This window comes from Jatropha curcas, chromosome 2 (genome assembly GCF_041381405.1).
Source record: "Jatropha curcas cultivar XTBG-Jc1 chromosome 2, XTBG_Jcur_1.0, whole genome shotgun sequence".
Classification (NCBI taxonomy): Eukaryota; Viridiplantae; Streptophyta; class Magnoliopsida; order Malpighiales; family Euphorbiaceae; genus Jatropha; species Jatropha curcas.
Genome location: NC_143152.1, coordinates 26428804 through 26440948, shown reverse-complemented (window position 1 = coordinate 26440948; position 12145 = coordinate 26428804). Strand labels below are relative to the sequence as shown.

Genomic DNA, 12145 nt, shown 5'->3' with positions numbered 1-12145 from the left:
AGTTAATGTACCATACTAAAATTATTAATTATAATTATTAATCATACTGCCAGTCAGACAGTGGTCTGATTGATTTTCTCACTCATGTGAATTTGATCAACTAAATTGTTTTCACCAATTTTGTGATATAAGAAGAAAATTATCCTTATTATATAATATGCGGTGTTATTTCGACTCATTAGGTATACAATCAATTTAAAAAAAAAAAATTTTTTTGAAAGGGAAAAAAAAAAAAAATTTGGTCATACTACATATAGAAATTTATTAATGCATAGCAGGCAAATGAGGGCCCAAGGCAACGAGGCCCAATCAGATTTTCTCGAGAGTAACAGAACTCAGTACCTGGAAAAGGCCGAAACGTTATACCGGCAAACGCTACAGAATTCTGTTCTGGCTCCTTTTTTATTTCTTTGCTTCTTGCTCGTTACAGAGTTTCTTTTAGCCCGGGAAGAAATCCGTAGTCACCGCCTGATAGTTAACCAGACCTGAATCTGAAACAGTAGCCAAAACCAAAAGCAAGTTAGTTCTCGTATCTTTTATTTCGGTTTTTTTTACAATTTTTCCCCTCTCTTAACCAATATTTGCTCGGTTTTGCCTCTTGTCAAAACTGGTTTCTGTGAGTAATACGCGAAGTTTCGTTGTCGTTCATATCGTCTTTTCCTTTCTCTTAATCCCATTATCATGTGATGATAAAAGTTTTGTTTATGTTTACTTGTTGGGCGACTGAAGGAATTGCCTACGCCGTCTTCTATCTAAGTTCTAGCTTTGCACATAAGGTGCTTGAAGAAATGTCTGGTTCGAATTTGGTTACTCCTGGTCCTAGGAAACAGAATAAAAAGAGAAAAAAAAATCAATAATTCTTTTCTTTTGCTTTTTTTTTTTTTTTTCAGTAGTAAAATTTTAGCTGTTTAATAATGGACTTCGAAAATGCATTTGAAAACTGTTGCTTTATTATGTCTACGATATACGATATCATGCTGTCTTTTTTTTCTTTCTTTCAATTCTTTATCTAACCAACTAACCCTGCTGTAATGTTGTTTGGCATCTGCAGAAGTAGTGAAGGCTTAAAACATGGGAAAGGCCTCGAGGGATAAAAGGGTAAGCTAAGCTCATATTAAAGTTCATCTTTTCTTCGTCCAAAGTTACTACATTTTGCGAGTTATGAGAATGAGATAGTTGGTCTGCAGGATATCTACTATAGAAAAGCAAAAGAAGAAGGTTGGCGTGCTCGAAGTGCCTTTAAGCTTCTTCAGATAGATGAAGAATTCAACATATTTGAAGGTTCAATCTCTTTTGTCTTTCTCTAAGTTGGTTCATTTTTTCTATCTCAATAGTCACAATGAATAGAATATGCTAATTCAGGTAGCGGTTTGTTCTTCTCTTTCTGTTTTCCGATCATGATTTGATTTGTAGGGGTGAAGCGTGTAGTAGATTTATGTGCTGCGCCAGGTAGCTGGAGTCAGGTATATTTCATTTGAATGATGTTCATCCATGATATCATTGTTATTTAAAAACCTGAATATGGAAAGATGAAACAGTATCTCTCTTTCTATGATATTTTAGCTGTAAGCTATGAAATAAATCAATTTCAGTGGTTTACTATCAGCCTTTTTCTTGCCCTCTTATCTTCTCTATCCCTATTGTCAGCTAAAACTCTTTCATTCTGGGTACCAAAAATTTTCGTCTTACTGAATGAAGTTTGGAACTCTCTTCATTTTGGCATGTTGGCAGCAGTAAATCTTTATTGATATTCCATCATATCATATGTTATATTTACCTTACAGTTATGCTGTTTGAGGCGGTCGTGCATAAAGCAACTTGACTATTTTTTGGTGCTTCTCATTTGCAGGTTTTGAGTCGTAAATTATATCTGCCAGCAAAGCTTTCACAAGATTCAAGGTTAATTTTCAATCTGTTAACTTTGAACTACATGTTTAAATGAAAATGTATAGAAGGCCACATATCAATCTTGGGGTTAAGCCTCCACTCGAAATTAAGTGCTTTAATAATGCCTTGCCTGTTGAAAAATTTGAAAGAGATTGAGGATATGTACATTATGAGATCTATCATATCTGAATCTGGTTGCTTGAGTTACATTGAAGCTGTAGCTCGTCTTAATTTTGAAACTTCCGCTTTTTCAGGTGAGAGTTAGATTGGCCACAACCTTGCACATTTGGCATGCATGACAAAGGCTTGCCTATAGATGATCTCTTTTAAATGTGAATTGACGTTTTACTTGCTTGTTATCTGTTTTACATGTTAATTGAGTCAAGTATACTATATTAGTTTATTTGTGTCTCGTGATTGCACAAAGGTGTAGGCAAAAGAACGAGCTTGCTAGAAGTTATATATTTCATTTGTAAAGTTAAATGAATGATATAAGCAGAAACTTACGACTGGTTTAATAAATGAACAAATATGAACACAGGTGAGCATGACTGAAGTCATATTCTTGAACAGGTAATGGGTTTATTTATGTTTTGGTTAGCTGCTTATATAAGCTAAAGAGTAAACATACTCTTCTTTTTTTCTTTTTTTTTTTTTTTGTTTTAAAATATGTGACCGTTGATCCTTCTATTTAATTCCGTATGTTGTAGGATTTGCTGATGTGGTTCTTATATTTCATTAAAAATTGTAAATAAATCATTGAAAAACAGTTAGAATTCTTTTCTTAGCTTGAGACTCACTTACAGTATTGAACTTCGTTCAACATTGGTGACTGATATTCCAACCAAGCTTAAATAGTGAAATTTGAGCTTGAGCTTGATTAGAATAAGCCTTGGCAAGCCTGAACACCTTAACACTCGGCTCAAATTGTTCACACCTCCATACACAAGTCCTCACATATCATTGTGTTACAGAAATATTTAAAACTAAAACTTTTATTGCCAAAAAATGAAAGAAAAAATTAAAGTTATTCTTTACTCATGTGATGGTACTTTCTCATTTGTGATTTGCAGTGATGGTGATCTTCCTCTTATTGTGGCTATTGACTTGCAACCCATGGCTCCAATCGAAGGTGTTATCCAAGTACAGGGTGATATCACGAATGCCCGAACAGCTGAAGTGGTGAGGAGCTGAAGATAGTTATTTACTTCAATATTCACATGCATTGTTCACCTTGTGTAGAAAGTCTAGTTCACTCTTGCTTTAAATTTAATGGTTCCTAATTGAATTATCTCAATTTGATTAGAATATAATCGAACATTCATGAGCAGACGTTGTTACTTTTACTCTCCCCAAGGGATCATTTTTCTGTACTGATGCTGTCTATTGAATCACTGGGTAATAGTCTATCATTGGTGTGTACAGTTCCAAAGGCTCCTTTCTTGGATGAGTAGCATGTGTTGGACTCATGCTTAAATGGCTCTAGGAATGCTAAAAAGAAAACATTGGGAATATGAGCTCCAAATGTTATAGAGTAGTAGAATGATTATATAATTAGTCTCAGGCTCTGCCGGTTAGTTGGATTTGTTGAATGCTCTTCCACTTTTATCTATCATTTTGTTTCTTTTGATATGTGCATACTTATACTTTAGTATGATAAATATGTCAGTTTGCTTTGTCATTGTTACATAATTGATGGTTCTTCATTGGTCGTTGTTCTTTTTACAGGTCATTAGACATTTTGATGGCTGCAAGGCTGACCTGGTTGTGTGTGATGGTGCACCAGATGGTAAAATAACCACTATAATTATAACTTCATATTAAATGGTTAATTACCTTATTGTTTGGTTAATATACAGTGAAGTATTATTTATACTTCCTAAGCTTGCTCTATTCTGCTCTATTTTGCAGTCACTGGTCTTCATGACATGGATGAATTTGTACAGTCCCAACTCATACTAGCTGTAAGAGTTTTATATTCCTTGGTCTAGGATGTTCACTCCTACTCGCTTAACCATTGTACTTTCCTTTCGTGAAGGAATCTGAATACCTGTGATGCACATGAAAATATCTGCACCACATTACAGTCTCGCTGATTTTTTTTTTTTTTTTTTAATTCCAAATATTAGACATTGGCAATCATGATAATGTTTTCTTATAAGGTTTACCTCATTCACTTTTGTAGGTCTTCCCTGTTGCTTCATTACAGTTATCACTTGCATGTCTATGTTAATCCTAAATAATCTTGAGAATCATGGACTTCTCGCTTATTATTTTGAATCTCACCAGAATTAGTTCCAAAACTTTTCAGTACTGTGGCTGTTGGCTGATGGCCTGATGTTGAAGGTGGCCAGCAATGAAATCTATTTTCATATGTGCTGACTATACAAGTTGATGATTTGATTGAGGAGGAAACTGTTCCAAACAGAACAAAAGTGTTGAGTCAATGATAATGATTTGGTTCTCATAGTGTTTCAATCAAGAGATATTGTTCTATTGTAATATCTCTTAGAGACTGCTCAACCCAAAGTGAGTTGCAGGCCTGCAATTGAATTTACCGATCATTACCTTGAACTAAATGTTTGAGAAGAATGTAATGCGTGTTGTTTTTTTTCCCAACGGCTCAGTTACTAAAGCATCTAGCAGTTCTCCACCTTATGGTTTTTCCCATGTCTCTTATTCATGTGTTTGTTCCTGAGTTGTTTGTGAATCTTTTTCTGGTTTCTTTAATTAGACTGGAAGTATCCGTGCTGAATCATACTGTTTGCAGGGTTTGACAATTGTCACACACGTACTCAGGGAAGGTGGGAAGTTTATTGCAAAGATATTTCGAGGAAAAGATACAAGTCTTCTCTACTGCCAGGTACTTAAAGTGCTTGTTATAATCCCCATTTTAGGATTTAGTTTGTGAACTTATTTATTACTTCAATCATTTCCCAACATTCTAAGGCAGATATTGTATTATGGTAATTTTGTGTTACGTGTTTGGAAATTTGTAGACAATTAGCGAGGCTAACATTTCAGTTTCTGATGTAAGTTTGATCACTAAGCAGAGGTATGTTGGACCGATAAAAACAAAACCAAGGATAATTGAATTGTTAACCCCAAGCCAAGTAGCTTTTTTTTTTTTTTTTTTTTTTTCTCTGGGATGGAAAATAAGCTCCTTGGTAAGGTCTATAGATGCCAGATGTAAAGTGTTAAACTTATATGATGTGGAGTTGTTGACTGCAGATTGGTAACTGAATGATCAGTTTCCTCTGCATATAATTGGAAATGCTAGTGGATGTCCCCACCTCAGCTTCCTCCCTTTTCAATTTTGTTCATTTGGTTCGTCAATGTGCTTGAAGACCATGATCAGATGAAATGTTCTTGTTGTTAGCTGAACTCAAATAGACTGTTTATGTTGTTTGTTTCTCTGTCGCAGCTGAAGTTATTTTTCCCTGTTGTAACTTTTGCAAAACCAAAAAGTAGCCGCAATTCCAGCATAGGTATTTTCTTTTTCTTCTTTCTTTTTTACTTGGTAATCCACCTATATGGTTCTATGTACAATTGAATCTGTTGACTGAATTAAAAAACTTCTATATGACTGAGCTGCTGCAATGCTGCCAATATATAAGATAACCATGTGAACAAAATGATTTTCCTTGTCCAACATAAATTATGAAACTCAATTCAAGTTGATTCTTAATAAACTAGAAAATTCTTGGTTTCCATGATTTTTCTTGCTTCACATGCATACTTTTGCAAGAGAGATCTTTCTAGGAATCCAAAAACCATTAAGGTAGATGCAACTGAGTGAAAGGATATTTTGGGCAATTTTAAGTGGGAACCACCATTCTTATCCACGAAGCAGTGGAGGTGGATCAATCAGGGCAACGCGATCAGTTGTGATGGGCATGAAACCAGTAGATGATCTTACATGCTGTGCACAATACAGGATGAAATGCCTAAATGCTAACATTATTATCATCTCTAATGCAGAGGCATTTGCAGTTTGTGAAAATTATTCCCCTCCTGGGGGATTTAATCCAAAAGACTTGCATCGTCTGCTAGAAAAGGTGGGAAGCCCCTCAGGCATGGATGATCTAGGTAATTTAACTATTTCATATGTGAATTTAAATTATTATTTTATGTATTATGTACATGTGCATTTATATGTACTTCCATATGAACTGTTGTTTTTGCTTAGTGCTCTATTCTATTTTTGAATAATTATATTTTCTGGCGGATTATAAACAGAGACATCTTCCGAATGATGTGACAAATGTCAAATGTTTTGCAATTCATGACCAATCACACAAAGCAAAGAATATATCATAAAGCTTTTTCGTATTTTAATCCTCTATGGGACAACTGATGCAGAACTAGCAAAGTTTGTGGCTTATATTATTTAATTTCCTTTTGCCGTAAAGAATAAATGATTGAACACATAACTTTTCTGGAAATAATAGTGGAATTGCAGGCACAGAATGAATAAGCAATCATCCATCAAGGGAATGTTGAACGTTGAATTGGTTTTGCATGATCAGTGCTAGCTGCCACCCTACTCTGCAGTTTGTCTTATTATAGCCTGATGCTTTCCAATTTAATTTGAGGGAATGCCATCCGTTTGGCTAAGACTTAAAAAAGTACCTTTTTCGATATTTATAAAGATATAACACTTTTTAAAATCTTCTAGAGTAATGAAATCATTTATCAGAATCTTTCTTTTCTTTTTCTTTTTTCTTTTTTAATCTATTCTGTGTTCAGCCTCTAGTTTGTGGTAGGTACACGGTATTATACAATATAGTTAAATTGTTGGTTACTGATTCTTCTAAAGGTCTTTGAAGTATATTTTGTTTTTCATTGCTGGATTTTCAATAATTTTGTGGTAATTTATTATCAAAAAAAAAATAATAATAATTTTGTGGTAATTGCATTTGAGACATTACAGATTGCGGTAGTGGTTGGTTGGAAGGACCGAATAAGGTGTATATCCCATTTCTGGCTTGTGGGGACCTCAGTGGGTACGACTCTGACCGATCATATCCGCTACCAAAAGTTGCTGAGGGCACTTATCAGAGTTTAGATCCTGTACAACCGCCAATTGCCCCTCCTTATAAGAGAGCTCTTGAAATGAAGAAAGCTTCTAATCATGGTATCCGAGAGCTTGAAAAACTCTCTTTGGATTCTTGAACTTGCATTTCAATATTTTTCCCTTTACAGGAGCTAAACAATTTTCAAAGGGTGTTGGACTTGCATATTACTGGCAGACATACAATGATTATTATGTCCTAAGAACTATTTCTCATGATGATTTGTTATTTATTGTGTCTAAGTTGTTGGCAGTTTATATATTTTTCATATTTGTCTGGAATATGTACATGAGACAATTTTGTGTAACTTACAATTATATTAGCTAAATGGTATGAATGATGACATTGCAGAATTTTTCCCTCTTCTTTTAAGTCTTGTGACTCGTGTGCCTATTGTGATTTGAGTATCTAGTGCAAGTTGGGCTGTGCCATTGGAGTAAAAACAATAGAAATAAAGTGAATTGGAAGTGCAGTTCAAGAAAAATAAAAAAGTAACACCAAGTGGGATATTCTCTAAGCTTTTGGTGTCATTGCTGTGATAGTGACCCTACCTTTCGAGTGTTGGATGGGCTCAACCACCTAGGGTTGCCCCACCCTTGGAGTGGTCTGTTTCTATTAGTTGTATAATGTTGAGTTATCATACATGAAATTTATGTCGTGTGTTAGACTTTCACAAGAATGTGATGCTACATTGAATGAAAATTACTGTCCTTTCAACTTACAGCTTTAACCTGTATATACCTGTATTGTGAAGTGATGATTTCCTCTTGATATATTGTTGTGATTTGCATAATCATAAACTTGTTATGACAATGAATCATGGACATTTTGTTTCCTTTCATTTACATATTACTACTCTATTATCCATGATTTTGAAATTTCTAACAAGAATTTGCAGAAACTGAATTTGACCTCTGTAAAGAGGAGGAAGAATTCAAGAACTCAATACAATCTTCTATAGCTTCAGCTCTTTGTGAATCTATTGCATCTGCAAGCGATCTTGATCTTGCTAAGCTAGCTGATGAAACTTTCCGCGAAGATTTCCTTCTTATGGAGATGAAACGAACAGCTCTCACTACCTTAGCACCGAGTCGCCTGAGTAGTCTTGCCGGTGAAAATTTTGAGCTTCTGTGTAGCCTAAAGCTGAAAATCCCGGTAACCCTCTTTCTGTTTGCTGTCACTCTAATTCCGCCTTCATTTTTATGAAATATTGGCTTTTCATGGACATCAGGACTGAAACTCACTCTCTTACTTGCCTTACATGACATTGTTGAACAGAGAGATTGTTTCTGATCAGAGAGAAATTTTGGAACAAGGAAGAAGAGGCAGTTGGTAAGAGTGTATGGAGTATTTATTGATGAATTATTAATGTGACATAAAGAGAAGGGAAGGGGAAAATATTTAAAATAAAAATAATGGCTGTTATTATTATAATAAAAAAAGACAGTAAAGATAAAAGGTAAAATGAAAAATTGGACTAGGGCTTATCATTGAAATAAGGAATACAGAACTGATAAGGTTGACTGTTTTCCAAGCTTGCTTCACGCGCAGAGAGACTAACTATAGCTACAGACCTAATGTATATACGTGCATGAGCCATGCATGTGGTATATTTGACTCCTGGGATAATCTAACAGGTAGCTTACTATTTTATTTTCAATAGCTTAATAGTACTAATTAGTTATATCTAGATAGATGCTATTACTCTCACGCTTGTTTAGTTCGGCCCTGTTTCAACAGCTTTTGAATTAGTTTTTTTTTTTGCTTATTATGCTATTTTCTAAAATAAAAGTCATATTAGAAGCATAGAATTTGCATGTTTAAATTTCACTATATGCTTACATATATGCAAAGATAGAGTTTTATAGGAGAGAATAGGGAGGAAAAAAAAAAGAAAAATAAAGGGAAAAAAAGACAGAGAGAGAGAGAGGAGGGGAAGGAAACAAGAGGAAGATGGAACAAAGAGGGAGAGACAAAAAATGATACTCTTCCTATCAGTTATTCTTTTGAGGTGGGGAGAGGGACCCATTATTTTTCTTCTTTTCTTGATTCTGTTACTAAGATAAAAAAGAATACTTGTGATGATCATGATGGTCCATTTTAGAGGGAATCTATTTGAATATGGAACAGTGGGGTTCTCCATTTCTGAAATATGAACAACAAACCCAATGACTTTCCTTTCCTTTCCTTTCCTTTCGTTTTTGTCACTTTAGCAGAAGAAAATTACTGTTGAAAAAATCAGAATGCTGGTAAGGTTTTTTTGACTGGGGAGCTAAAAGGCCCCAGTTTTATGTCTCCTTTCTCTCTTATATAGGAATTGCATTCTTGGTTGGTCAAGTAATCAACAAGAAAAATAAAAAAAATATATGTATATATAAAAGCTGGGGGTAGCACGTGGTTATGTTATCGTAATATCATTAGCTTTAGCATCAACTTTGATTCAGTTGACTCTGTCATTTATAGAAATTGGTATTATACAGAAATTCTTTTGTACTAACCTTATTGATATTTGGATAACATATAGATGAGATGAGTATATTACTATTCTTTGTCTAGTTTATCTTCTCCTTTTTCAAGTTTAAGTTAGGATACATATCTCTTTTATATACCTTCTGTGTTTTTTTTTTTTTTAGCTTTCATTTTATTTATTAAAAGAAAGTAGTTTCTATATTTGTTATCAGAAATTTAACAATAAACGGCTTATACAAAGAACAGAAAAAAAAACATAATATTCTTTTCAAAAAGCATAATCTTGATTTGAAATACGCGATCGAGTTGATAGAATATAATATATATATGCTACAGGATATTTATTTGGTATTATTCATGGTCACTGTTCGAATCGACGAATATTGACTAAATAAATAATAGTTAAGAGTGCATGATCCTGAATCACTAAGTTCAGATGAACATAGTTTAAATCAAATCTAAACAAAGTGAAGGGGCAATTATTATATAGTCCCTATAATTTTATCAAATACACTAGTAAAGACCTAGATTTTTCAAACTATACTATTTAGTCACTACATTAAAATTTTGTTATACTATTAAGTCCAATGATTAATTTTTTCATTAAGTACTTATTAAATATTTAAAACATCCTTAAGGAGAATTACTATATAGGGATTGAATAATGTAAAATTATGAAAATTGAGGTATTTAGTAGTATATTTCAGTAAACGATAAGGATTATATAATAATAATTATCTTCAAAATTACTTTTGATATTTCAGTCTGTTAATGCAATGCAAAATCTAATCGTTGAATCTCATAATAATAATTATAATTCAAAAACTAAATAGTATAATTTGAAAAACTGAAATCCTTATTAATGTATTTGAGCCAAACTTAGTAACTACGTGGCAATCAACTATACAGCAAAACTTTGGAATTATTGAAGTCACGTACATTATTTTAAACTAGCTTTCTTTTCCACATGGCAATGAAAAACAATGAAAAGTATCACTCTAGCAAAATTTATATGCTGTCAAAACCTCCAAAACGTCAATTAATAGGTTTGCCTGTTTGTCGTGTTGTCTCCTATAGGGATTGGCTATGAGCTGTTAGTGGGGCTGTTTACACAGGAGTGTCGAGTGTGAAACCTAGAAAAATATGTACATTACCTTCTTTTCACAATGATCTCGGAAGAGAAAATAGATTATTATAAAATACTCGTCACACTGTGGTTTTAATAAATATTTTTTTTTATATTTATTTTTTATATATAATCAGTAATTATTCTTTTAATTTAATATTTTTTTTAGAGAATTAGAATTAAAGCAAGGATAATATAGTCAATTTACTCAATAATTTATTATAATTTAAACAAATTTAATGATTTTCTTAAGGAGCGTGAAATTCTAAACATGCCAAATATTATAGAACAAGAGTGATATATAGAAAAAAAATACACATTTATAAATTAATATATTATGCTATGTCAAAAATTAATTCCATTCAGGGAATTATGTAATTTAATTGACAGCTCATTTTACAGGTTATTGTGATTTCTTACTGTAAAAGAAGACAGCTTTTTGCACGGTTATGTAATATACATTTTATTTTATTATTCATAAATATATATATACTAAATAAAACCAAATAGTAATAATTTCAGATAAATGATAAACTAAGATGAAACTCGTAAAATTTATAAAGAATTGAGAATACCAACAATTAGTGTTGAACAGAAAACTATGAAAAAAGATAGGAAAATGTTTAAGAAGAATTGCAGATATACCGATGATATAATCTGACAGGAAGATGAAGGAAAAAACGTCACATACATATATAAATCTAATGAAGAATTAATAATAAAAAACATCAAGAACCATACATGCAACGTAAAGCTATTAAAGAAGGCAGAGAAATATTTTGTAGAGATATGTTGATCGGACTGAACAACAAAAGCCATCTAAATAAATGAAAAGAAAAATGAAGTGAAAATTAGTAATTTACCCTAAATCTCTCATTTCGTCTTTCCTTAAAGCCTATCACTGCCACCAGTAGTAGTTAATTTGAGACATCACAAACATTTTGAATTGTTTGAATAATCAATAAAGCAACGCCAAACTGAGGTTTTGCACACTGTAGTTCAGGTACTTTGAAACATACAAATTAAATAATTATTATCGCGATAAATTTTATTCAATGACAAGTAAATTTTAATTTCACATTTAAATCTTGACTATGTTTAAATTAGTTTAGCTTAAGCTCGTCGGAGCTCGGGTCAATTCGAGTCGATTCATTTGATCATTCCACGTTATCCATAATAATACGTTTCAAGTTTAGGATGATACATGAATTAATATAACTATTTTAAAGATAAGTACTAGGAACGTGTTTTTGAGGGGAGCCTTTTTTTTTTTTTTTTTTTAATCTGTTGACTGTATCATTCCTAATATATCCACCATTAAAGAAGAGGATTCAATAACTTTCAAACTCACCTGTTTTGTCAACTTCAATTATGTTTTTCTTTTCTTTTACTTGCAAGTAATCTGAAAGACGGAAACTTAATTTTTTTTTTTTTTTTTTTTTTTTTTTTTTTTTGTTTTTCTGAGCAAAATTGGAAAAAGAAACCACGTGCCACTGGATCAAGATAATTAGATAAATATAATTAATGAAGCCAGCGAATATTAAATCTTCATTACTTAATTAAACACGCCTCAGTTATCAATATTAAC

General features: G+C 32.6%; 2 protein-coding genes across 5 annotated transcripts; one reads left to right on the top strand and one right to left on the bottom strand.

Annotated features, from left to right (window-relative positions):
- Window positions 1-299: 299 nt before the first annotated feature.
- Window positions 300-7315, top strand: LOC105646624 (S-adenosyl-L-methionine-dependent methyltransferases superfamily protein). 4 transcript variants are annotated; one of them, XM_020684341.3, is made up of 13 exons: window positions 314-519; window positions 730-776; window positions 1052-1098; window positions 1188-1281; window positions 1414-1463; window positions 1850-1899; window positions 2961-3069; window positions 3616-3676; window positions 3799-3851; window positions 4658-4750; window positions 5312-5375; window positions 5869-5976; window positions 6821-7315. In XM_020684341.3, the coding sequence occupies exons 3-13, from the start codon at window positions 1072-1074 to the stop codon at window positions 7060-7062; spliced, it is 951 nt and encodes a 316-aa protein (XP_020540000.1). In that variant the 5' UTR covers window positions 314-519; window positions 730-776; window positions 1052-1071; the 3' UTR covers window positions 7063-7315. The 4 variants fall into 4 exon arrangements, with proteins under 4 accessions (XP_089574113.1, XP_020540000.1, XP_020540002.1 ...); XM_020684343.3 differs by lacking the exon at window positions 730-776 and having other exon boundaries at window positions 314-515; XM_012232507.4 differs by lacking the exon at window positions 730-776 and having other exon boundaries at window positions 315-519.
- Window positions 7316-7533: 218 nt separating this feature from the next.
- On the bottom strand, window positions 7534-8565 carry LOC105646625 (uncharacterized). Its single transcript, XM_012232510.4, has one exon. The coding sequence runs from the start codon at window positions 8228-8230 to the stop codon at window positions 7844-7846; it is 387 nt and encodes a 128-aa protein (XP_012087900.1). The 5' UTR covers window positions 8231-8565; the 3' UTR covers window positions 7534-7843.
- Window positions 8566-12145: the final 3580 nt, after the last annotated feature.

Bases quoted from the DNA above. Each gene is read 5' to 3' on its own strand.
- LOC105646625 (XM_012232510.4), bottom strand. From the start codon at position 8,230: ATGTCATGTAAGGCAAGTAAGAGAGTGAGTTTCAGTCCTGATGTCCAT.
- LOC105646624 (XM_020684343.3), top strand. From the start codon at position 1,072: ATGGGAAAGGCCTCGAGGGATAAAAGG. The intron at 4,751-5,311 runs GTACTTAAAGTG...TCTCTGTCGCAG, and splicing joins CAAGTCTTCTCTACTGCCAG to CTGAAGTTATTTTTCCCTGT. The intron at 5,977-6,820 runs GTAATTTAACTA...GAGACATTACAG, and splicing joins CTCAGGCATGGATGATCTAG to ATTGCGGTAGTGGTTGGTTG.